General features: G+C 41.5%; 1 protein-coding gene across 1 annotated transcript in view; it reads left to right on the top strand.

Moving 5' to 3' along the window:
* Nucleotides 1–27130, top strand: part of CHN2 (chimerin 2) — a 163293-nt gene that overhangs the window by 134287 nt on the left and 1876 nt on the right. Inside the window, exons 7-12 of the mRNA XM_048302692.1 lie at nt 5326–5403; nt 11525–11609; nt 13985–14158; nt 15935–16012; nt 22475–22612; nt 23457–23562. Coding sequence (XP_048158649.1) covers nt 5326–5403; nt 11525–11609; nt 13985–14158; nt 15935–16012; nt 22475–22612; nt 23457–23562 — 659 coding nt within the window. The remainder of the gene's footprint in view (nt 1–5325; nt 5404–11524; nt 11610–13984; nt 14159–15934; nt 16013–22474; nt 22613–23456; nt 23563–27130) is intronic.

Here is a 27130-nt window from a genome sequence, read left to right as displayed (position 1 = left end):
ATGCATACGGAAAAATCTGTTTGAGGAGGATTTAGAAAGGGGATCTGAAGTTAAAGGGAGATTAGATTTCCATTTGCTGTAGGTAAATTGTATCTTTTATCTGTGTAGGAATGGACTGAATAGCCTGTCAGAAGTGTGTATAAATGACAGCTGGTTGCTGTGATGCTAATAAATAATCAATCGCATTAATTTAGGAGAGGTGTAAATATTACTATTTTAATAACTTTAGCATCAAAACATGTACTTCAGAAGTCTTCCTAAATAAACAGGTTTCTTTGCTGTGGATTATCTGCAAAAGATAGGTGTGAATGGTGGTGATGGAAGTGCAACCAGCCTTTCCAGAACAGGAGCCCAGTGTAGATAATCTGCTGCCTGAACAGCATATTGTTGACAGCAGCTCAGTCATAATTTTCAGAGGTACTGGAGGTTATTAAAAAAAAAAGTTGAAATGCCAAGTCGTAACAAAGAAAAACTATAGATAAATCTTAATCCTTAAAAAAACCACCTGTGGTTCTTTGCTTTTTCATTAAAAGTGTCATGTTTACTGAGTGACAATTCACCTTGAAAGGAAGTTTTCTGCTGGGAACAAGAGACTGTTGGGTTTGGGGTGGGGAAGGGGCACCCTTGAGGAATCCTAGTGGACCTGCACTTGGAGGAAGCTCACAGTGATTGCAGGTAGGGCTCTGTTGAACAGACCTGTAACTTTTTGATTCCCTAGGAGCAAGAAGATGGTGTTTCCACCAAAAAGCAAACAGCCCAGTAGCTGTGCAATCTGATTTCTCCCATAGCCCCTGGCCACTGCCCACCTCTGCAAGCTCTGCTCACGTAATTGACATCGGGAGCCTTCCTGCTGGAGAGAGGGTTTCTTAGGAACGTGGGTTTTGCAAGATCACGTTGGCAGGCACCACTCTGCACACATTGTGCTTGGCTTTGTGTTCAGCATGTTTTCTTCTTGGAGCCTGTTTCCTCCCACTGTTTGTGCAGCACAGAAGCCTTTTAATGGCAGCTCACAGTGCTGTGGCAGTAGGAGGCATGGACTGGTGGGATTGTGGTATGGCAAAGGCCTTTGGCTGACTGGCCTCCACCACCATTTCCCTTCTGTGTCCTGTGTCTTGCTAAGAGATGGCTTCTTTGACGTGTTCTGAGCACCTCGTGGGAAGAGCTCCGTGGGAGAAAACTAGGACAAACCCAATAGCTGCAAGATTCCTGCTCCATGTGTCATCTCCACCACGTGTTTGCGATTGAGCAAACATAATCTGTCTGGCAGATAACCGAGTGTGCCGTGCTTGCGAGGAAACAGGCCTCTCTTTGACCTGTGACTGTATCTATGTGCAGAGTTAAGTGTGTTTAGTTAGAGATCAGTCATGAATTTGTCACAGTTCCTCATCATGGAGGAACTGTTTCACTTGTGGTGTCATCCAAAGAGACATGCCCGTGCTCCTCCTTTCCTCCCCACAGCTGTGTCCTTTGTCAGGCAGAGCAGCAAGCCAAGGATGTGCCCCCTGATCTCCCCTCCCTGCCAGCCACAGTTAGGCATGGTGGCAGCTCAGGGAGAGAAGCCATCACTCCCACAGTGTCACTCCTCACCACATTGGAGCTGGCACAGAGTAGCAGGGCAGCATGCAGAGTTCCCCCACCACTTGCTTCCAGCAAGTCCTCTGCACTGCCCACACGACTACAACAGAAATCATACCACATGTACAAAACCAAAAGCTTTTCATAGTGCAGTTCGTTCTTTCCTACGCCCGAGGCCTTTGTTAGCAAACAAGACGCCAGTCTTTGAGGGGAGAGACAATGGTGTGGCTCAGCTCATGCTGCGGAGGCGCGCTGGAAATGGCGCAACAGATGAGTCGTCGCCCTCTTCCCCCCTGCTCTGCCCCTTAGTTTTATTATTCTAGTTCAGTGACGTTTATTTTGCTCTAAATCCCCAATTTCCTATACAGCACATCTGTTTTACAAAGAGACTAGTAAACTAAAATTATATGTTAGGCAGAAATGCTTTGGTCTGAAAACACAGATAACCCATATTCGCCTTTCAGCTTTCACTAGCTTTACGTTCAGTGACAACCAGCAGTAATATTCTTAGCCACTGGCCTTCTCCTTTTTAGCTGCAGGCTAACTCACTAAGTTGATCAAGAGATGCTCTTTGAACGAGTTGACACCTTGTGCAGCCGATTTTGTACTAGGAAAAAGAAAACAGATAAAAGAAGAGCACTGGGGTGAGCCTGTGATATCAGGAACTGATTGTGGCTGAGAATTTGTCATTGCTGAAGTTTTCACTGTATTTAGAGAAGGAAGTGGTTGTGTTTGGGGTCCATGCTCATCTGACTTTTGCAGCACCATTTAGACACCAAACCTGTCAGGGCTTTGATTAAACTCCTTAAGAGGATGCACTCAGTGCTGGCCTTCTGTGCACATCCTGTGTCTGCAATGAATCCCCTTAAACAACTGTCTAAACAGGGCCCAAGCAAGGCAGATACCCCAGGGATAAATAAAATTTCATATATGATAAACAGTAAATACTGCTCTGCCTTAGTCATAAGGTTTGGCTGAGTTTTCCTCCCCCAAGTCTACTAAGTTTAATGCTTCTGTACAAACACTCAGAGTTTCCATTAAATATGTCTGTATGTCTGATCCCAGGATGACACTCTGATATTCCAAATATAGTTTAATAAATTGAAATTCCAAGATGTATCATCATAAGCCTGTCACTTGAGTATCAAATCTGCCATGTTATGTAAAAAATATTGGTTATATAATGGGATTTTTATCAGTCTAGCGACATAAATGCAAATATTAGAGCATTATTAGGAAACCGACCTTTCTCTGACTTTGGATCTGTTATGCTGGAAGTTAGAGAAAAAGTAGCTTATGTATATATGGGGATTTAGATGCTGTAGATTCAGAGGTGTCTGACAACCCAGAACTAGTTTGGGGGTTTTCTTTCTGATAAATATAAGTACATTTTAAATAGCACTGAGGAAAGAAACTGGAATGTGATAAGAACTTTGAGAAACTCCAAGGTTTTCTTTGTGACGGCCCAAACTGAAGCCATTGCTTCTGAGGGATCAGAGATGTCCCAAAAACCAGTACTTTTTACCTCTTGAAACACATGAAGAGAGAGCTGGGGAGCTCTGTCTGTCTGTCTCCTGGAAAGCAGATAAAGGTCCTGAGCTAACAGAAACTGGGACTCACTACAGGAGGACATATGGAAGAGCAGCAGGGATTTCCTGCAGGCAGAGCAATGTCCATGCGTGCATCACAGCCAGTTGTCACCAGTGGTCAGATAACAGTGCCAAGCCCTGGGGAAAGGCTGAATGGGCAGCAACAGCTCAGGGAGCAAAGGGTTTGCATGGAAATCCTCCCTACTGGGGACCAGAAGCTTTGGAGTAAGGGAGCATGTAAAAAGTGGTGTTGTGAGCTCCCTGAAAAAGAAAGGAATTAAGTATGCTATACATAGAAGTAAGTGCATGGTTTTATGGCTGAGAAGCTGATTTTGCAGGTTGCACAGCTTCTTGAAAACCCTAAGTAGGGTACTCTCTGAAATTGCACAGCCTGATGTTACTGACGGACAACCATCTGTCCCCATGGGCTTTCAAATCAGCAGAGCATCACTTTTACTAAGCACAGGCAGTCTGTGTGGTGGAGGGTTTAGTAAGTGAATTAGATGAACCTTCTGACTTTTCAGCCTGAGGTAAAGCAGGCTGAAAAAAATAGATGCAAGGCAACGTCACAAGTTAATATAAGTGAATTAAATACTTTAATTTCACATGTTTTCTGGGTTAGTTGAAGTGGGGCAGACTGTGAAAGGCTGATGTGCTCTTTAGTGTCTCCAGTTCAAAGAGACAGTTTTCCCAGTAGCACTGGCAACTCCCCACTCTGCTCTATCACAGCACTTCGAGCATTAGGCACACCTTTAGACTTAAATCTCACCGTGCTCTGCTGAGCAGGTAACTCCTATCCTCCTCTTATGGATGGGGAATTGGAATACTTAGTAAAGGAGTAAGAGAGGGGAGCTGGAGGGAAGGAAACCGGTGGGGAGGCAGTCCTGAGTGTGCTTATGTGCTTCCCAGTGAATGCTCAGTATCAGACATCTGAGTCCTGGAACATGGAACTACCTGCCTGTAAAAAAGTGGATCACGTGTGGAAAGTAACACTGAAAGCTGTAGCACAGACTGGTCAGGGTCCCAATACCTCCTGTCCCTGGGCTTTAACTAGAAATTAGTTCCCCTCAAAATCTATAGATGCAAATAACCAGAGCAAAGCACAACTGCTCTTGCCACCTTGAAGACCCCGTTCTGCAAACAGGGCTGTGCGTGTGGGCCTCCTACATCCTTGTGAAGCTCCCCTGCTGCCTTCACTCGAGTGCTGCACAGGGCTCCAGGGCTTCCAAGCCCGCATAGTCCCAGCTGGGCTTTCAGCTTTCCCTGGCAGTGAACTACCTCAGTGCTACCAAGTGCACACTGACAAAATGCTTAATTTAAACCATGGCATAAAAATGCTGTTAGTGCTTGGAGTGGTGCTGGATTTTTTTTTCCCTTGTACAGAATATGAAAAGGGAAAAAAATAAAAGAGAGAGAGATTTTTGCCCTGTAAGATTAAACAATCATCATGGTTTTAAGAGCTTAATCTGCTGGCATGCAGACTGCTGGCTGATAAGTCTCCAAGTCTGAGTGTAATTGGATGCAGCATCAGATTCAGTTGTGAGGGCTTTCCAGGGGCTTTTTGTTTGTTTGTTCATTTTTTAACACACCGCCGAGTTGAAGAGATCTATCCCTGGAAATGCCTTTGGGGGTGAAGCTGTAACGCTGTGTGTCCCCCAGCCGGTATTTCAGCAGCACCTCTCTGGAGACCCCTGCTCAGGGAGCACGGTGGGGGAGGCTGCTCAGTGTATGAATTTGTGCTATTGTTCGAGGCACACATCTGCCTCAAGAAGCTGCACGGCACAGGCCGTTACTTATTCAGATGCAGAAGCTCCTTCCGTCCCACAAGACGGCCCATTCAAGTCACATGCCAGAGGTCTCGGCAGAATGGGCTGCAGCTGCTTCAAATCTGCTGTCTAACATCAGAAGCAGTTGGACAAACTGTACCGTGCTGACTACAGTCAGGCTCCCTGGCGCTGAGGAAGACAGGGAAAAGATTTGGGATCCCAGCGCTATGTTCTCAGAGGATCTGTGGCTGGAAAATGAGAAAAACTGTGCTGTTGTTCACAAGTCGAAGCGAGGAAGGAAGCGCCAAGAGCTCCTGGCCGTGGCCCTGGGGGTGAAGGTGGGAGTCAAGGGGGCACTTTTGTGGCAACCTCTGAAACTCTTTGCCTATTCACAGATCACCTCCTTGGTCAGAAGAGCAGCCTTAACTCAGAACGACAACCACTTCAACTATGAAAAAGCACACAATTTTAAGGTAAGCACAGCTTGCTATTCTTTTCAGCTGAAAAGTTCTGTTGAGATGCCTCAAATTTTATTTTTTGTTGTGATGAGGTTTGCATGCACCTATTTATACTAGCTCTAAGGAAGGGTTGAAAAATGCATTTTTCTTTCTACTTCAAGTTCTATTAACTGAGTTCTTAGTATGCTGTTACATAGGCACTTAATCCAAATAATGGTTTTGCTGCTCACTGTGCTACTTGTCTGGCAATTTAACTCTTTTTCACAGATTGGGTTTTCTTTTTTATTCAGAAACAAAGTACTTCATATTTGTTGTCTTTATCTTAAGTGTATCTACTTTTAAATAAGAAAAAGGCCCTTTTCGAAATCTAACTATTACCAGAAGCCAGTAGTATTTTACCAGCAAACATTTTGGACCATTTCTGATTTCAGAAGTTGGGGGAGCTTGGGTGCTCCTAACAATAAAGCAAAGCACAGTGGTGAGTATTGTCTCCCAGCTTTTGTTCCCTCACCATATGCTAAGGAAATGTTCTCAGAGTCTCACTGAGCTATAGGATCTGAGCTTGTGTTTGCTTGTCAAACTAAAACAAATCACTGGGCAAACACAGGGATGTTTAAATGGATCATCTATTTGTGGTCTATACAGACAAAATCAGATTCTTAGGGATTCTTTTCCCGAGTGCTGTCTCTGGCAGACCGCAGCAGGGAAGTGACTCAGCTTTGGAAACAGACCTTCCAGGCAGCTTGTATTAAAATGTTTTGCCAGAAGGACTGTGCTGGTTTCAGAGCATGCCAGCCAGTTACCGGAGCTAATGCTGTCAAATTGTGTTTTGATGCTTATCGGGATGAGCATCAAGAATAAGAGGCAGTAACAAGACAAGAAAGGAATGTATCTCAGCTTTGAAACATCAGTTTAGTTAATGCTCCTTGAGGATCTGGGTCACTGTCAGAATAGTTCAACTCATTAGCAGAACAAGAATTTTCTGATATTCATCTCGGGCCTGTCAAAAAGGGAGAAGTACTGATCAAAATCATTTCACTTAGCAAAAAAGTTTCACTTCTTATTTTTCTACATACTCTGCTGTGCAGACATTGCTAACCTCTGCAGTGCTTCTGCTGTTGTTGGCAAATCAATCATTTAATATTAGTGAACAAAGCAAATAATAGCAACCCTTTTCTCATTCCCCTTCCTTGACCCAGTCTACAGAAAAGTCGATATTTACCTCTCTGATCAGCACCAAAGGAAATAGGGGAAATAATCTGTGTTTTCTTGCTTGATTAAGCCAACATTTATTCTTTCTGGGTTTTGCCCTCATTATCATTTTAATATCAAAACTATTTTAGTTTAACTAGAAAATATTTTCTCATGACTGGAATTTCTTTCCACTTTGACCCATGCATTCTTTCCTCTTCAAAACTTCCCTTGTTTTGTCTTTGATTTATAATTGGACCTGTGCCCAGTTAACTTTGAGTTTGCACAATCTAGCTGCTGTACAGTTTCTGTTCCTTTCTGTTTTAAAAGAGTCATAGTTTAACTGGAAAACCACATGATTAAAATAGATATGTATTCAAAGACTTGACAGCCAAAAGTAATTGTCCTATCCTAGTAAAGGCAATAACAGACCTTAGGGAACAAACATTTTTAAAATAATTGTACAGAAAGGTCAATCAAAAGTGTTACATTTGCTTAATGGACAAGTATGTTCACTATGCAAATACAGTTAGTTTTCCAAAGGAATATATTAGAACATGTCTAGTTGTTAAACAAAAAATGTGGATAGTGTACTCAGAATAAAACATTTAAATTTAAAACATGGCTCAAGGCTAATATCTTTAATATATTTCATAGTCATTACATAAAAGGGTTAAGAAATGATTTTAAAAAGAAAGAATGGCTTTATGGGTCTTGGGGCAAAATGCTTAATGGCTTTTGACAGCACTCAGGCTATGATGGTATGGGATTAATCTGAAGGACAACGCTATTTCACAGATATTCAAAAAGTTGTCTTCCCCATTTTAAGGCGAATACTGATGTGTATTATATCATTCATCTCAGTTTCTAGGGATAAAGGTTATGTGTCACAGTGTCCCTCATAATCTTGTCATAAGCAATTCTTCATGAACAAACAGGCACTCTTTGGCTTTTGTCCTTTAACCATGAAGAATCTTAAAAATGAAGGGCACATTTCTAGCAAAGCTGATGGGATTTTTGTACATCTTACACCAAAGATCTTACTTACTGCAAGAGAGAGGGAACAAAAGGAAGAAATAGATGCAAGGCACAAATTCAGAGCAAGGACGGCTCTCCCTCCATCCTTGCCAAGCTCATACAAAAATTAAACAGCATCATTGAACTTTGGAGCATGAGGGCACCAGGTTTACACCCTTCTGAGCATCCGTGCTTTCTCATTCAACCTCTCTTCCAAATTTCAAGACACTCAAGGCAAGTGAACACAAAGAGATTTAGTATCCAGGCTGATTTGTTAAGCTGGGTTCATCTTGAGCACACCACGCAGTCACATGGATTTAGGTTTGGAGCTGGCGTCTGTCTGGCGGGATAACTTTGCATAAGCCAGTGTAGACATACCATAATTCAGGAAAGCGAATAAATCTCTGAAGCCCTGTTTAGAAAAACACAGAGGTATTTCTCTAGCTATGTGGGTGTCAGCCTAACTGCATCCCAAAGTCCTCTTGTATCTTGTTCCAGTTCGGATCCAGCAGCCTCATTTGGATGTGCTTTACCTGCCAACTTCAGTGGGGTCCCAGCTGGTGGTGAGATCAACCTCGTGCTTGAGGGCAGCAGCATGGAGTTTGAGGATGCTCCATGCTTTTTGTTCTAGGCTGGGAATTCATGAGAGGGCTTCTGTGCTGCTTTAAGTGAGCAAATACAGCTGAATAATGTGCATTTACCACAATACTGTGCCTGTTTGCCACCATAGCATGGGCAAATCCCATCTGCAGGCGGGCTAGTGGAGTAAAGGCAGCTGATTACAGACAAGTCAGGAGATCTGCTAGGAGAGCAGGGGCTTTGGGATAAATTTCCCCTTGTGTTAAGCACTGCAGATAATACTGCTTCTGGGAGACAAAGGGCTTGGGGGAGACATTTTTTACAGACATCACGAAGATTATGTGTTAAACAAAAATAACAGCAGAGTCAGCTTTACTGCCCTGCAAATGGCTCAGGTTCAGCAGGAGTCCACAAAAGAGTATAAATGTGTCTGTATTCAGGCAAAAGTCTGAAAAACACTTATTTTCTTGGAAGGCAAGTAGAAAAGTCTTCAGACCTTCACATAAACCCAAAATTGTCTCAGCAACAATACTGTATAATGTCAATTAAAAAAAAATGCATTTCAATTCAAGACAATTGTTTTTGTCCATTTCTGCAATATTGCCCACGGCATTATTTTGTTTTGCCACTGTACTGGCATTCCTTAACTTTGGTCTCAGTTTCCCCCTCTGTGAAGACAACTCGAGACACAAACTAGAAGTGAGTAAGGTAGCACCTTCAGGGGGAATGCTGCCTTTTGAAAGCAAGGGCACTGGAGGGGTGAAGGGCAAAGAGAACCGGAAGGCAGCAAGAAGAGACGTGCAGGGTAGTGTTGTGTGAGATTGTCCAGCAGAGAAGAGACAGTGAAGCGACTTTTCGTTGGAAGAGGGTGAAAGACTGAACAAGAAAAGTAGAGTGTATAGTCTGAAACATCATGGCTTTGGCTTATTTTAAGAAATAGTTCCCTGTAAATTCTTTTTAAAAGTTCAAATTATGTGTCAGCTCTAGCCCAGGCAGCTCAAGTCTATGCTGTGTGTACACAGAGAGGCCTACTTCAGGATGGGGTAGGAACCAGCAATAAATAGTTCCAGATCATAGTTCCAAAAAATCTATGCCCAGTCTGTTTGCAATGATGTGGTTACAAAGGGTGGGGCAAAAACTTAAACTCCATCTCAAAAATCTAAGACCTGCTGTTACCTCTCCCAGTTTGAAACAGAGATGAGGCCAATCTTGCAGGCAGAATTCCCATTTACCATTCAAAAATGTTGTGTTCCTAAGAACAGGCTTCCTCTGTTATTTCTTTAAAATTAATGACAAGAGGCATAGTTCAAATTGCCTCTTAAGGGATTTTTTGCACCTTCATCTAGAAACTTTTGAAGTTCTCTCTTTTTTCAGGTAATTTCCCTGTTTCAACTTGGCCAGAAACCACCAAGACTAGCTTTTCACAGGGTATTTCAGCTGGAGGCTTGCCATTTGAGCTAAAATGCAGATCCGTGAAAAATTGAAGTGAATGAATAAAGAGAGCTCAACCTTTGAGGGCCACTAAGCTGAATGGAACAAGGGAAGGGTGCGCTGTCAGCACTTCTCAATTGGAGCCCTCAGTCAGCATTGATGACTTTCCAATTAATGGCAGGAAAGATCAAGGAATAATCAGCTACCATTTTCAAAATAAGCCTCAGCCAGATTAGTTGAAATAAGCCTTAGGTAAAGTGAGCAAGTAGCCCCCAAATATCCTAGCAACTGCAATAGACTTTTTTTGTGAAATGGCGCGTTTTTAAAAGTCCTGGCTGAGCTCTTACAGCCACTTCTCACAAGGTTAGCTTTTGTAAACTGCTGCAAAGCAGAAGACACAGCTAGCTATCTTCCCACAGCAGATGATTTTCACCCACAATTAAGTGCAGGTGCAGACCTACTAATTATGTGGCTTTCAGTCTAAAAATTATAAAGATGCAGGCATAATTAGTTTTATCTGTAGTTTTGTATCCACTGAATGTCACATAGTGCATATGACTGAAACTCAGGTCATCAGCTGTTACACACAGCCATTTACCCCCACAAAAAGCCATGTCTGAAGTTCATGCTACCCACTCTACAAAATAAAGTAAAATGAAATGAGAAAGAAGTGTGGGGCTACATCTACTAATATATCTATCTCAAACTTTATTGCAAAGTCTTGTTTCACAGAAATATGTGGTTTTCTGAGAGGTAAAATACCACTTCAAATAAAGTCAAACATTCCAGTTTTGACCTTTCATTGTCAAAAGGGAGGAAGAACTACTATTGCTTTAAGTTTGTTACCACAATTATTTGACTGTGAGTAGTTGGTCAGGAGCCATTTGCAGCCAGGCTCACATTTTTATCTCAAAATCAGGAAGAGAGGTCTGTATTAAAATCAATTCATTTTTCTGGACTCAAGAGTACAGGCTTGTGTAGTTGTGATCCTGCAGACAAATGGGGCAAAAACATTAGCATGCAAAATGCTTGGCATAAAACTTTACAGTTTATCTAAAAAAGGTCAATGACTGTTTTTTCATTCTATGAAAAACAGAGAGCAGCTTTTCCCATCCCAGGGGTGGAAGTGGCCTTTCAGCCATCCACCCGATGGGTAAACAAGAGCAGAGAGAAGGAAGGGATGCATTAGCAGCCAGAGTGTGCATGATTTATGTTTTGTTAAGCTCAATTAAGTCTCTGGCCAGAACTAGCTCATACCATGCCCATTCACATGGGCATAGACCTCACTATTTATTCTTCATTTCAATGAAAATTCAATGCTTACTTTACCAGAATACACATCTTAAATAAAAAGATTTTCTGCTGTAGCCTTTAGAAAAGCAGTGGCAGAAGCAGTCGTGGTGTGCAAGATGTGGCTGGGGAGCTGTGGGCTCTGTCAGCACACAAATCATTTTATTCTTCCTTATTTGCTCATGTGTGGACTGTAGCAAAATGAAGTTTGGTCTGCTGAAAAAGAGTCTATTGACATCTTTTCCCTATGTGATTCCAAAATACTTGCTAGAGTGGGGAAGGCTGCTTTCATCTACAGTTCTTCGGATTAATAGTTCTTTTTTTCTGATGGTTTCCTCCCTTCTGCTATAGCTAGAATGTCAGCAGGCAAAAATTATTTGTTTTCAGTGTCATCCACAGCCTGGTTCTCTGCTATGTTAAGCCTACTGAAAGATAAACTTCAAGATCAAAGCAAATTTCTGTTCCCATGGTTTATTTCATCTAGACGTTGGAAGGATGTGGGCACTATGTGCTAAAGATTTACTCCTACTGAGTTTTCTGTTGTTTATCCATTTCAGTTGCTCCATCTGTCAGACCATCTGCCTCCCAGTGACCCCATTTCTTTCCCCCACCCCCATTTGTATTGCAGGTCCATACGTTTCGAGGTCCGCACTGGTGTGAATACTGCGCCAACTTCATGTGGGGTCTCATCGCTCAGGGAGTGAGGTGTTCAGGTAGCACTTCAACATTTTCTGTCATTCTCTTGAAATGCTCAGACATCTGTCCCACCCCAGCCTGCACTTCCTGCAGGAGTGGAGGGCTGGGATTTCTTTAAAGGGCAAAGCAGGAAATCCTCCCGCAGAAGTTAGAGTATTTTCATTTGCCTCATTAGCTGGTTTAGAAATGAAGCCATCAGCCCTTGGTTGCTGAGCGACATCCTCTAGTAGTACCTTGGTCCTGCCTGTGCCTGTTCCTGTGCCTGCTGTATACGTTCAAACTTGTTCTTCATGATTAAGTTGTCCCTGATGTTTTTATGTTTTAAGAAGCAAGCACTGGAAATGGCAAAGCCAGCCAGCAACCAGGCTTCATAACTCCTCTTTTTGCTACCGGTTGCTGCGAAGTGCCCTTGTCTGCAAAAAAAGACTTCCACCTGTTTCCCATAAAAATACCATGCGTTGCTGCAAGCCTGAAGTATCCCACCTCAAAATAAAAACAAAAAATATGACCTTCAGTTTCCAAGAGGGATTAGTTTTCTGTTGCCTTTATTGGCATTTTAGTAGTGCATGAATTATTTTTAATTTGTTTGTTCTTCTGTGGAAAAAAAATTATCTTGGAAAAATGCAATAATCATCACATCACTTGCTTTCGGATTCAGCAAGTGAATCAGTATTTGGTGCATTAAAAATGGATTTTCATAACTTCTTTCTTCAGATCTGCAATCTCTTCCAAAAACTGTTTGTCTTACCTCTCCCTGCCCTGACCTCCAGGCATTCCTGATCTCAGACTGGCACCAAACACATCCAACCCTGACATCTGCCTTTCATAGACAGAGGAGGTGGTTGTTACCTAAAATTATTTTGGGCCACAGTTTGAAGGATCAGAATACCTTTCACAAATGCACAGTTTTAATAAGTATAGTCTCAGCTACTGCTGCATCTTACCTCTCTCTAGGTGAATAGTGGTAACACAAAGAATGTGGGAAGAATATATTAAAAAAGAGGAATAGTAGTTTGCTTTTCAAGCTATTTGATCTTAAACACTAGTGTGCAAAACCTGACCTCGCTAATGCATAGCACTGTATTTGTTCCCATACATAAAATATTAAACTTATGAAAAGGCATATTTATTTAGTATGAAACATAATACTCTCCCTCATAAAATTACCAGCATTTAACTCTAGATAGACAGATGCATTTAAATTTAACTTCACATGCTTGGAGAACAGCACTGAAGACAAGGCAGGCAGAAGCCTAACTGCAGCTTCTCACATTTGTTTAGATTTCACAAACAATAATGTATTATGCAGTAATAGCTGTATGGAGAAACACACAAAAACCTACCCAATTCCATTAAATGTTTAGGTGGGCTTATGATTTTGATTGTTTAATATTTTATAGAGTATAATATTGAAACACGCTGCAAGTAATAGTCCTGTTTACGTTTTTAATAGCTTGATGTTAAATTATCTCAAAGGGTGCCATCAGTGATGGGCATGACTGGGAAGGCATTAAAACAGGAATCAGAGCTATGTAAGATAATGCAACTCACGGTGGTGGTGTTTGCTTTACTGAAGCTTATAAATTCATTTGGCTGAATAGTTGAATCTATTAGGAAAATTCAATTTGTGAAGGTGAAGCAGGGATGGTTTAACAGAAATCCACCTGTGCAACTGAGAGTAGTATTTGGCTCCAGAGTAAGACACTGAGAACTATTTGTAAAACAAATCACTTTTTTACATCATGCCTTTCACAGCATTTTATATGCCTAAGCTGACCTACAGACTAAACCACAGGGGCCACTTTAGTCACCAGTGAAGTGATGAGCCCAGGAGGGGGAGTCTGCTGGTGTGGCAGAACAAGCCAAAATGTGACACTGCAAGAATGTGGAAGAGGGAGTGAGGCATGCTGGCTCACAGCACTGTCCCAGCAGGAGTGCTCAGGTGAACCTTAGGTTCTTTGACTGTGACCTGTGCTAAGCCACAAGACAGCCAGCAGAAGACAGTCATTACTGTGCCAATTTTATTTAAGGGTAATCTAAAATACCCAGAAGTTAAGTCTCACATGTTTAAATGCAACACCTTGAGCTATGTGTCTAGTAATGAACCAATCCAGACTCCACCAGCAGTCACCTACAGCTCAGAGGAGTGCAGGGGACATCCAGAGTTTCTATAGCTTTTTAACCACCCTGCTGGAGTTCACTTTTCCCACCACGAGATTTTTACACATTTTCATGCTCATCTTTCTCATCTCCACACTATTCTATCTTTCCTGACTGATGGGAAAATTGTGCCCCTTGCTTGATGTGGATCAGGGAAATAAATTGTTAGACAAGACCTGTCAGCACTGGTATTAATTAATTAATTAGTTAATCTGGCTAACTCTGCTTGCAGACTGTGGGTTGAACGTACACAAGCAGTGCTCCAAATACGTGCCCAACGACTGCCAGCCAGACCTCAAGAGGATAAAGCGAGTCTACTGCTGCGATCTCACCACGCTCGTGAAGGCCCACAACACCCAGAGGCCCATGGTGGTGGATTCCTGCATTCGGGAGATCGAAGCAAGAGGTTTGTGTGCTTGGGAGAGCAGCAGACACAGCAAAAGGAGGATGATTTGAGTTACCTGCTAAACTAGAACAGGGTGCTGTGCTCACGCACACCGAGGACAGGATGAGAAAAGGGGTTTCTTAGTGTAGGTGATACATTGCTTTGCATTAGCTAGTAAAATTAAATCATGGCATTTCTTAATGCAATTTCCTGAAATGCTTTCTGAAAACATGTCAAAACGTGTATTACGTTACACTTCTGAAAGGGGTGAACTTTAAAGTGAACTTTTAAGTTCAGGTTTATGTGTCTTTTTTCATTACTTTATTTTAACATACCTAGGGACACATCCAATTTTGGAGTAATCAGTTTAAATCAAATCCATTATTAATAACCTTTACAGACACTGTGGGCAGGAGAACACAAGTAACTGGAAGTGACTCAGACAAGTGAGGTCAGAGGTTGTGGTGTTTTGTGGTAGGACACAAACTGCACAGGGTTTCTCATGATGCTTGGTTACTGACTGATGGATCCCGTGGCACAGGCAGCATGTCACTGCCAAAACTCAAGCTTGTGACAGGTTTTTGGTAAACAGATGTGTGCCAGATTGAAGGAAATATATATCCCCTTCAATAATCATGTATCCCCTCCGTAATAATCATGTATTTTTCCTTGGGATAGCAAATGTGCATGTTGTGCTGCCCAATAAGCCAAATTTTCCTGTTAGTCACATCTTCAGCACAGGAATCTAATAATGTTGAATTCATGGCATCCCAGTAATCTGCATAGCAACACAGTGATACTAGCCATAGGGATTTCAAACCCACACATCATCTACTGAATTGAATCAAAGACTTACTAGTAAATCCCCTGCACTGCTCTGAAAAGCTCTACCAGGATTATATCATCATTGCAGGGACAAATGGAAAGAATAGTATGGACTAAGACAGAAGAGCTTTACTCTGATGATATAGCAGAAAGCTACATTGCATTTGAGATCTAATCACTTACTTGTACATTTATTGATTGAGATAAAATCTGCTGCCTGCTCTCCATTTTTTCAACATCTTTGTATTTCTTTCCTTAATTGCCACAGAACTATGAAAGATTCTGATTTTGTTCTTAAGAAAACAAAGAATATTGGAACTTATAAGTAGGTTAGCACAGAGCATAGTTACAATAATGGATTTCAGAATTGAAATAAATAATGTGTGTGTATCTTGGCCTGCTCTGCTGAGCTGCCCTGCATTTCATGTTGGTGTGCAGCAACGGGGAGAGAGTTGTGCAAGTGACCAGATCTCTTGTGGTGGAGAAGAACTGTATCCATCACATTCATCAGTTGTGTAAAAGGTGACAGCAAAACAGGAAAAGAACTGTGCTCATAGGGAGAGGCAGTCTTTTACTTGCATTGCTATTTACCATTAGGCAACTGGTAAAAAGAAGGGAGACCTCTAAAGCTTTATTAATTATGGCCAAATCCAGGAAAATCTCCTACATAAAATGAATAAATCGTAATAACATCACATGTCTCACCATTAGCAAATTGCAGTATTTTCCTCTAACATGATCAAATCAACCACATACCTGATAAAAATCAGAAAGTATAAATTCTAGAATGCTTTAATCCTTTAAAAAAACCAGTTTAACATCATCTTCATCTTTCCTTAACTGTTCCAGAGTTTCACAATTACAGAGAACATTTTGCTATGCTTAGTAGGTCTGTTGTTCTTGCTTTATTGTTCTTAAGCCTAAATATCAGTTGGTTACTGAAGCTAAGTTAACAAGAACTTTTTGTTTCAGGTTTAAAGTCCGAGGGCCTCTACAGAGTTTCAGGCTTCACTGAGCACATTGAAGATGTGAAAATGGCCTTTGATCGAGGTACACTATTTTTTAATCTTGTACAATTTTAATCTAAGCTTTCAGTTCTAGGACATTTCAGATCTTTTGTGACATGGTAATGAAACTCATGTATAAGCAGAAGTACAGAAAGTAACCTGTCTGTTCTGAGTTTGAAGTGATCTGTAGTCCTTTTCATAAGAAGAAATCATGTTTCATAGTTGGAAGGAATAATAAAACACTAAGTATCGGTGCGTAGAAACCTAAGTAGGGGACTGGCTAATTGCTCAGCGTAGCAACACAGCCTAGACTCCTAGTTCAAGTGTGAGCCTAGATGGTACCAGGTGGAAGTTGTTAGTCCTGTCTTTAAAAGACTCAGTGCTTTACAATCCAATAATCTATGAGTTTAAGGACCAGGAACTCTAACTGGGAAGTCCTTCTGCCTGTAGCCTTGTAGAAAGCACTGTACCACTGTGCATGTGGTTGCATCTGCACTACAGATGAGAGGGGCATTGAGGAGATTGGTTGTACAGCATATTGAAAAACTAACAATTAAAACACTGGCTACCATCCTCATACCCTTTCTGAATTGATTGAGCTGATTGTGTTGGTTCTGGTTGTGCACACAGTCTTTGCACACAGGACTAACTTTGAGTGTGTAGGTAAGTGAGCGCAGGGTAGGGCCTCCATCAATAGAAAACATTTGCAAGTACATTTGAGATATTACATGAATATTCTTCTCCTTTCCCATAAATAGTCGTTTCCTACCTACTTAATATTTTCAGGTATTGCCTCTGCTGTGTTAGGGGATAGGGTCAGACACAGCCCTGTGATCACAAGTCCATGGGTACGAGCCAGGTCCAGGTCAAGCCGGAGAGTCAGCCTGGGGTGTCAGGGTAGTGGGGTCAGGGTAGTGACCAGAAGGGTGCGTGGCCCCACACCATCATGGTGCAGCTGGAGACAGCTATGATGTCACTCAGGAAGGGACTGAGGGCTCTGGGGGCCCATGGGCAGGAGGTATGGGGACTCCAGGGCAAGCTGCACAGGCCAGAAAGGTCTGTGGATGGCACATCTTACACTTGCTATGCCTGAACACTTCGTGTTTGGAGGCAGTAGTGCAGACATCTCCATAAAGAAAGTCCAGCTAGGAATTTCCAAATTGACTGTTTGCATGCTGAAATATTCTTTAAAAAATAATACATATTTTAAAATATGTTGGATGCTACACTTGTGAAATACACATATACACACATAGGTCAGCCATTCTTTGGGCCAGAGAGATGCACGGTGATATGACTGCTATCATGGCAAAGTAGTGTTGCAGATGTGCCACGTGAAGCAATGCTACTGGGAGGCTCACAGTCCTCACAGGTCTCATTCTGCTCCCTGCAGGTAGATCTGGCCTGGAAAACCCTTTTGTTCTGTGTCTTAATTCTCCTCTAAGTGTAACAACCTGGATGAAACCCAGAAGGAGAGGCACAGGTTGTAGAGGGAGGAGTTGGAAGAAAGCAGATTTAAATTTATGTCTGAGCATGACTTCAACACTGCTGCAGCTGTAGCTCCTTTGCAGATGCTTTGAACCACTGGAGCCACTTCAGGTTATTGCCTATTTATTAAGTATACTCCCAACATAACTGATGGCAATACACACTTGAATTAGACCCACAGCAAGGAAGAAAGTGTGATTTACAAAGGCAGCAGCACCTAGAAATAGGAAGAGGAAGGTGACTAGCAGTATTGGATTTCCAAAGGTAAAAAAGGGTGGATAAACATGAAAGCAGAGAAAGCAAGAACAGAGTTTGTGTACAAAGGTTGTGGGGAAGACCACTGGGCAGAAATTGACAGAAATCTGTCTTCATTTTTTTAATGGTTTCAGTAGGGGAAAGGACTAAGAAAGGAAAGAGAGGGTGTTGCCATGAATAAAAAGGCATGAATAGAAGCATGAATATAATCCTGTTACGGATTGGAGGACTGAAGTATTGCTGAGACCAGAAATTGACAACTTTCAAAACCTTCCAGTTTTGAAAATTTTTTCTCTCTTGACTGGGGTGGAAAAGCAGGAGAAGTTGAGAGTTTTTGCAGGAAAAGATTTAAAGAAAAAGAAAATAGGTTTTTTTGTTCTGATGTGTGGGCTGTGCAGCTCGAAGGCTGGCAGAAGTTTGAATTGGCAAGACACTTCCAACCTGACAGCTCAGGGCTTGCTTCCCTGTCAGATCCTTACAGAGAGAGGGATGCCACCCTCTCTTTTGCATCCCAGCCCCATAGGTAGGAACACACTGCTTTTCTGTTGCCCTATTAACTCTTCCTAGTACTAGAAGCCAGAGCAGCATGGAGTGAACTACGTCAAGAGTGAGGAGTATCCCAGTTCTCTGTCCCAGGTGAAAGACCTGGGAGAGAAAGGAGCTGAGTGCCAGGTGGCAGGTCTTGTCTTCAACACCACCTACAAGTTTTCTGTTCAAATTTAATTTTCTGCCCAGAAAGTGAAGTTTGTGAGGGTTTCACAGAATTCGTATTTCCACATTCACTACAGGAAATTTACTTTTTTTAAAAAAAACCTAAATTACAGGAAAATTAAAATTACAGAAAATTAACTTTTTTTTTGGTGGGGGGAGGATAGTTAAAGGTGATGCTGAGAGCAGGGGTATGAACCAGAGAAGAGAACTCTTTAATCTAATTGATAGTCTTGGCACACTACTGGAGGATGTGCACTGGCTAGGAATAAATTTCATTTAACAATTTAAGGACCATTTTTTTACCATCTGAAAGCAAGGCTTTGAAACAACCTTCTCATAAGAGCAGGGATAAAAAGCATTTGCTAGTTTTGTGAATGGAAATTGCAGAGCACGACACTTCGGCATTCCAGAGGTCCCTCCCTGCCCATCGTTTCTGAGTCAGTCCTCAGGCACCTGGCTAAAATGCCAGGACACTTTAGCACCTCCAGAAATGCAGAGTTTAATGAAAGGGTTTGAAAATAGACAGGCAAGGAGTCCTCCCATTTTAATGCACTGAATGTGTCCTTCAAATGATGCCATCAAGTGTTCTGGTTCCCAAGCTCTTTGTCAAGCCACAGGGGCCAGAAGACAGTAGGATACAGGGAGGAGGCGTGGGAGCTGACTTGGCCATGGGGACCTCTCCTGCTGATCTCATGTGCAGCTGAAGGGGTGCAGTGAAGAGAAGCCAGCCCTCCCTCTGACTAATTCTGCCTTGACAAAGAGAGAGTCACTTAGTGCTTCCAAAGAATTACAGCAGGAATAGAAAAAAGTTTCCATGTCAGGAAGAGAATAGCATCCCACATAGTATTACTTGGGCCCAGTGAAGCTGTGATAGTTGGTTTTAAAAAAGGGTGAAGTTGGTCCTCATCTGATTTAAACTGCCTTCCAAAGCCAAAGCAGTGTAAATACCCCTACTGTAAATTAGCATTAGGCTCTCTGAGGCACTGACAATGTTCCATTTCAGTGATTTTTGCAATGAGAAGGAGGGGAATAATGTGGATTTATTTAATCTGGTGAATGTTGGTGCTGTAGAATGACAGTTGCTCTCTGTCAGCATTGTTGAGCTGTGGCGTTGTGGCATCCAGAGAACAACCATTGTACATTTTATCCACAGAGCTGCCATTGTCACCATCGCATTCTGTCCCCCCACTTGTTTGTACAACTGGCTGGTACAATACACTTGCTAAAAATATTGTGCTGTTAAATATTACATGAGTACTTAGAGGCATTCTAATTCCTACTCGCTCTTTTGCCAGTGTGGCTGAAAACCTGACAAATGCCAAATCCAAGAAAAAACAAAAAGAAGCATGTTAGCATGGTAAAGGTTGTGCAATAAAACCAAAACATTTAGGAGAAAGAAACTTAAATAAAATCTAATTCAGTATTCAGAGGGCAGGGGTGAGGCTTTAAGAATGTAATACTTATTCTATTTCATTCTTTAATGAACTGCTGATAAATTTCTATGGCATCCAAAGTCAGCTGAAACCTTTAAGGAAAGGAATGAAAACTTTATTTGTCTTGAGATATTTAAATTTCAACAAAATGCAACAAAATACATTTAGAGTCAAACTAACAAAGGAAGAGAAATTATGGGGTTTGGGTAGAATTAGGTTTGTAAAGCTGAAATTGACTATGTCTTTGTAATCCAAAATATTAAAAAAAAAAAGCTATATTAACATATGGACGCTGCAATGATACTGAAAATACCAACTGCAATCTGAAAAAGTTCTTGTATTGAAGAGTGAAAAAAATTATTGTGATAATGCAGAAGGTACCATATAAACCACATGTAGTTCATCCATGCATACATACACCAACCCCTACATATCTGCTGCAGAAATGTGCAGGGTATATTACAACAGATGTATTGTCAGGCTCACTTTAAAATAAACTTCAGTGCATTTCCAGTGGATGTGTATTTGTCTCTGAAGAGAAGAGTAAAATCTTTGACTCAGGAATTCATAATTTTTCCTACAGTAAGCAAATATGTAAATAAGAGGTATGTTTGAAGTACATTGTAGTTGGAAGTACCTCAAGCTGAAGTGCCCCTTTAAGGAAGCTTGCTGGGCTGCTTTGTAAAAGTACTAAATAAATAACACTTCCATTTAGTGTACTGGTGACCTGGATAATAGATGTAAGCTTGTGATTTGCTATATCTGTTCTGAGGCAGCTGCTGGCTCCTTGGAGGTATCTGTTTTCAGTGGAGCATTTTGAGTGCTCAGTGTCCATCAATTAAATAGAGCTCTCCACACAAAGCTTTACAAGACTAATGCTACTGTGCCCGGAATGTGTGGATTAAACAAAAGATTGGGGCAGTGTAAACATCCTCCTAGGGCTTATTGATGCTGTATTAAATTAAATGCTGATGGATGTATTCAGACTGCTCAGCTGCATCAAGAAAGGCTGTTTGTTTTAAACAGTTAAGCATATAATCTCCTCTTGATGAGAACATGTAGTGCTATTAGTCTTAATGAGAATTATGTGCATACGTTGGACAGGACGTATCCCTGCAAGATTAATGCCATAGTTTGGTATAAAATGTCTGCAATCAATATAAACTCTTTTACTGTGCTGTGAAGCCTTTATCTCCATCTTGGATGCTGTGTTTCAAGCACCCCCACTCATCTGTCTGTATCAGGGCATGTCCACAAGCACTGTTACTGTGAGACAAGCAAGGCAATGGCTTTACAACATGTCAGCACCTTGCTGGTAACAGCCCAAGCTTGTGCCTGCACAGAAAACCCCTCTCTGCTGTTCAAGCCGGCAGAACCTTGCATTGCCCCACTCATCATATAGTCCTCACCTGCACCACCTGCCCTGAGGGAGGCGTAGTACCCTTAGTTGAATGGTGGGAAATAGGGACTACGGGTTATAACTGATCTGCAAGAAGCCTGAGGTAAAGCTGGGGGTTAAATCCAGACAGCCACACCCCCTACTTGGCCTGTGTCCTACCTGTCTTTCCACTGGAAGACCACCAAGACAGACAGGTCCCAGGACGGGAGAACAGCAGAATTTCTTGATCTGGAGAAAAATGTGGGTATGAGAGTAATAGGTAGTACAGAACAGAGGTAGTCATTTGAACTTGAAAAATGATAGTGATCCTGCCTTGCTGCTAGTTCTTGTAATTTCACTCATTGCAAGCCAGGACTTCCCAGCAACACTTGTAAACATTAAGCTCGTGTGTTTTAAAGTGCTCTGTAATAGAGTTCTGACTAACTCTGTTATAATGTGGCAAACAAAATGTATGCCTTTTTAGATGCATAATTCATCTGTTTAGCATTTCATCCATTACAAGTATCCATATTAATTTAAAAAATTGTGGTGCACATTTCAGAATAAATTGTAAAGCTAAATGCCTTAGCATGCCTATTTAAATTCAGATCTTTGCTATAAATAAGTAAGTCAAATATTAAGACATTAGAAGACACCAGAAAATAAGGCAGCTTTCATTCCAGCTAATCACTGTAGATATGTTGGTACAAGATGTGTACAAGATTTGGATGTTTCTTGATTTTTCCTACTGCTCTCCTGAGGGTCATTGAAAATGTATGTTATTTCTCTATGCCTCTGTTTCCCCAAGTGGAAATGAAAAAAATGGTTCATACTCCTATGCACCAATCTACAGATGGAAAATATGACATCAGAACAAGTTACTACTATCCTAGTTTCAGTGAATAAATGGGCTAAATGCAATAAATAAATTATAAACATGGTTTTTCATCCAACATTAAAACAGTATGTTTGAGATGGTACACTGCAGATATGGATGGTGTAATGACCAGCCCCTCCAAAAGATGTAAGCAAATAAATTGCTTACTGAAACAACAAGAAACTACCATTCCTCATCGATACACTGTAAAGTTGGTAGCAATATATTCTCGTTTAAGCCTTCCAAATGCTTTCAGGTTGTTTTTTCTTGTCAGGTTTCACACAATAAATCTGACTTAGAAGTCTAGCCTTGCTTGAGTCAAAATTAGGGTGGTTTTAAACAGATTTCTTCCTCCTTATCTAGATGGCGACAAGGCTGATATTTCTGCCAGTATGTATCCAGACATAAACATCATTGCTGGAGCACTGAAGCTATACTTCAGAGACTTACCAATTCCCGTGATCACCTATGACACCTATTCCAAGTTCATAGAGGCAGCAAGTAAGTATTGCATAGTCATTTGTACCAATCTTTATTTACATTTCCCATTCGTAAAGCTGTCCATGTTAAAGGAAAGCACAGAAGAAAAACTGGCAAAAACATGGGTGCTGTCTTCATTCCTTCTCCACCATGTCCTTCATTCACATGAAGCTTATGCCCGATTGTTCATCAGATGGGATATCATGCAGGTTAAAAAAATAAAAGTAAATATATGGTCTCAGAATAACAAACTAGTATCAGAAAGTGTGGTTTCAGTGTCTTTTTGTATGTCAAGATAAAAAAATACTGTAAATCCTGCTCAGATTTTTAGAGAGATTGCCAAACAGTTTTAAATGAGCACTGGTGCTCAGTATGTGTAGGTATCACTGATACCTACATATTTAAATACAGTTGAAGTAATTCCGTGCCATTTCAATCTCTAGCTAAACTTACATATTCGAGCATAGTCTTTTAAAGTCATATATCCACACTCCCATCCAGTTCCAAAGGCTAATGGAAGTAATCTTTTGTGATATTTTAAAGGGACAGTTCTGGGCAGAGTAATATTATGAAGCATTTAACAAAGCTTGGGTACTGTACCTATACAGACCTGTAGATAGAGCTACAGACCATGGAGATAACTCCTGGGTGGTCTTTGTTGCTGATTTCTTTTGAAAGATCTTTTATTTTTTTTGAGGATGCAGAAGTTGCTGATAAGCGTCACATTTATGAGTGCAATATTTATCCCTCCAAGCACAGTCAATGGCTTGTAAATGATTCCATAATAATAAGTTATCTTCCTGATTTATTGCTGTGTACACATGGAAAGCCCTATTAACATTAATCCTGTTTGGTGTTTTTGCAGAAATCTCCAATCCTGATGAACGACTAGAAGCAATACATGAAGTGTTGATGTTACTCCCTGCTGCTCACTACGAGACACTTAGATACCTAATGATTCATCTCAAAAAGTGAGTTAATTGACATGCAGGGTAATTCTTGAAGACCTTAACAATTTTCTGCTTTGAAAGAGAAATATTACAGAAAATACTAATAAAGCTTCCATTAGGGCACTGCCACTAAACCAGTAACGTTACAGATAAGCAGACAAGCTGTTTGTGTAAGTGCATATAAGCTGTGCACTCATATAGCATAGATCCTTTTGCTGGCATATTATTGCAAACCTTTCAAGAGTTAATTGACATTTGTCACACTTCTCTGAGGCAGATAATATCTGAAAAATACTGAATGGTGGGTACTTCAGAGATGTGCTAAAGGTGCTGCTGTGAGGCACCTGACCATGCTTTGCTTCTGCCTCCACTCACCTCCTGTTTTCTCTTTGTGAACAATAACCCTAAAAGGAAAGAGCTGTCTTGTGTGAGTTGTTTGCTCACATCACAGTAAACCAAGAATCAAGCAGGGCCTATTTTTTTATGACTAGTAAAAGCAATACAGGTCCCAGTTATATCTCTCTTGGTTTTAAACACGCTCTGCCTCATTTGCTTTCCAAAACTTCTTTATGCATGCATAAGACATACATGAGGGGCTTCATAAAGGTTCATAAGGCCTACAAAATCTTCAAAACTGCCTAAATTTAATTTTTCTAAGTTACTTAGGAGTGTACTGCCAAGTTTTCCAAGTTTTCAGCTAGGTACCTTGGAAAATCAAGGACTGCTCCAGAAAGGATGCCCAACTTCCACTTGTTTCAAGCAAAACTGTTTTTCAAAACCATGCTAACTCTACTTTGCTGCTTTGGGTATTTACATGCCTCAAGAGGTCTTCTTTGTAAGTATTTAAAAACTGAAGCTGAGTACAGACTGGTGCTGTCATCTCAAAGCCTTCATTTATGGATATATTGCCCAAGATTTTCCTTGTCTCTGGTTAAACTTTGGTACTTGGAAACAACAGAAAAGGGGATAAGGGAGGAATAAAGCTACTGATGTTTTATTCAGAAAATCTTTGATCTCTTCTTAGTTGTCCCACTATTTGCAACACAGCTGTAAATGTGGAGTACTTTCTGGGTTTCATCTGCACTATTCTGCACTATTAATGCCAACCTACAAAGAAAAAGACCTCAGTTCATATAAAGCTGCTCAGAGAACTTGCATGAAGTGCATTTCATGCTCTATTAGGTTCTCATTATGCAAAAACTTTTCCTCATTTTGAATCAGCTCAGGTCATTAGAACTGAGTAATTTTTCCCCTTGATGAGACATTACCTGGGCATGCAGGAGCTTCTTTGGACTGCAGAAATGAGATGTGCAAATATCCACCTGTGTCAGTACATACACATGGACAACTGATGATGACTCACGCTGGCTTTTAAGAAGGCCTGTGGAGGCTGTAGACAAGTGACCTGCACACAGGATCAGTACTTTCACGTCCTGACAGCAAATTTTAATAGACATGTTTGGACTTGCCTTCCTTCTTCTCATGTACTGCAGTCCAGGCTTTGGTCCAGCTGTTGAGCTGACCTACTGATGAGGCAAAAATAGTCCAAGGTACTGATTAAGCTTTCTCTTTCAAATATTTGCCAATCATGCAAAGAGTTTCCTCTCCATTCCCAAATCATAGCTTTTGGTGCCTGCATGGAAATCAAATGCACATCAGTTCCTATGGAGAATCTCTTGGAGAGATCTGAATGTGAAAGAGGAAAGAATCATTAAGGTTCAGACTATGCTGTTCTGTAGGTTAAACACAGAGTTCCAGCTTCAACCCCCTAGGAGTCTTCCTGCATGAATAAAACCTGGACCAGTATAAGGGAGTCTATGGAAAGACTGCAGGGTCACAGCCTCTACCCCACTGCTGTTTCTCAGTCAAAAAGAAACTGCAGAGTTGTTGTTAAAAGCACAGGAAGATCTAGCAGAGGCCAACATCAGCAACGAAAAATGAGTTTTTCAGTCAATTAATTACCTTTCTGATAACTTTGCTCAAAACTGAAGGAAACGCAATAGCATGAGCTGTCCCCCCTGTGGTGAAATACATACAACTCCATCCACACTGACATTGCAGTCAGGCTCTGAATATTCTCTGTGTTCACCCCAGCTGTGCAGCAAGCCCCCCACTACTGAACAGAGGTGCTAATAAGATCTGTGTAGCTTTGCACAGCTGTTGAACATCTGTGCTGCATACAACCACAGAGGGAAAGCAGACTGTCAGACATACACTTGCACAGAGGTGGCTTCAGCTTCGCAGCCTTGGTTTGTCTTTGCTCCTTGCAAAGCACTGCTAATATATCTGTGCTGGAAGATGAGGAGGTATCTGTAGTAGGGGCACAAATGGACTTCTGTCCTGAAAGCAAAGAGGAACAGCATTTTTCTGTGACAGAGCCATTCTTTGCAGAGAGATGACAGTAGAACCAAAACCAAGTCATATGAGTACCTTGCAAACAAGGGAAGACCAAAGTACTTCTGGTTTCAGCCACTTTGTGCTCCCCTGATGGCATGAGTGAATCCACTCACAATGCCCAGCTGGGAGTTGCCATGGCTGGGGAAGGTTTCAGCTGCTGCCAGGAGAGCTGTCTCCAAAACCAGATGTGCTTCACCCTGGCAGAGGAGTCGTGTGAAGGAGATGTGAAACGTCATCCAGGCTGTACTTATCACAGCAAATGTCTGGTCCTTGACTGATCAAGTACCATGATGGATCAAGGGACTGTGGCTGTCCTGCACTACAGCGTAAGAGCACTCTCAGGACTGAACTCAATATGCCACTCAAATGGGACAACACTGATGTGATCCAGCAGTGTTACCTGGAGGGAAACCTTGAGCACACCTTGCATTTTCCAGCAGGCCTGACTGATCTTCCAGTCAGGGCTGACTTCCCTGCAGCTTGGCCAATCCTTGGTGGTCTTTGTTTGCTCCAGCCACAAGCAGTCCATTTATTCTTGAATGTACATTATATGATGTATGTCGGCAAACAAAACAGCCTGGGCTCTTCCCTGAAGTGCCTCTGTTCATTTATAGCAGCCTGATTTAAGCAAGTCACCTCTCCAGGCAGGTGCAGGATTCAGCCTACTCCTAAAGTGTCACAAGTAGTCGGAATCACTCAGCTGCTGGTTGGCCTGAGGCAGCCAGCAAGGCAGAACATCCGTGTGAGGGGTGGGGTTCCTGCAGGCTGGAAGCATTGGTAGTCTAAGGAAAATCCATGCCTGTATTTGAGGAGCACAACCACACCCCCCGTGTGATACACACCAAGCACAACCTGCCAGAGAACTGCAGTCACTGTAGCATAGAGGACTGTTCCATATATCATCATTTCAATCATGATTATGCTTTTAAAGAAGAAATTTCCACTAATTCTTACACCCTAACAGACAGTCACATGGAAAAATTACTGAAGAGGCACATGAGAGGTGTTTAAAGGCACTAAAAATCAGAGCCCCTCCATAGTTGCACTGTACTTGTTGTGGAAACAGTTATTATATAAAATAAAAATTGTTGCTGAAAAATGTCATTACATATCAGTGCTTGATGTGAAGCAAGACTAAAGACAGAAATGCAGATATTCTTTTTTTCGGGGAAGCAAGCAACTAATTACTTCC

Source organism: Corvus hawaiiensis, chromosome 1 (assembly GCF_020740725.1).
Source record: "Corvus hawaiiensis isolate bCorHaw1 chromosome 1, bCorHaw1.pri.cur, whole genome shotgun sequence".
In the NCBI taxonomy this organism is placed as follows: Eukaryota; Metazoa; Chordata; class Aves; order Passeriformes; family Corvidae; genus Corvus; species Corvus hawaiiensis.
The sequence above is the reverse complement of the archived record's forward strand: the minus strand, read 5'-3'. Positions and strand labels throughout refer to the sequence as shown.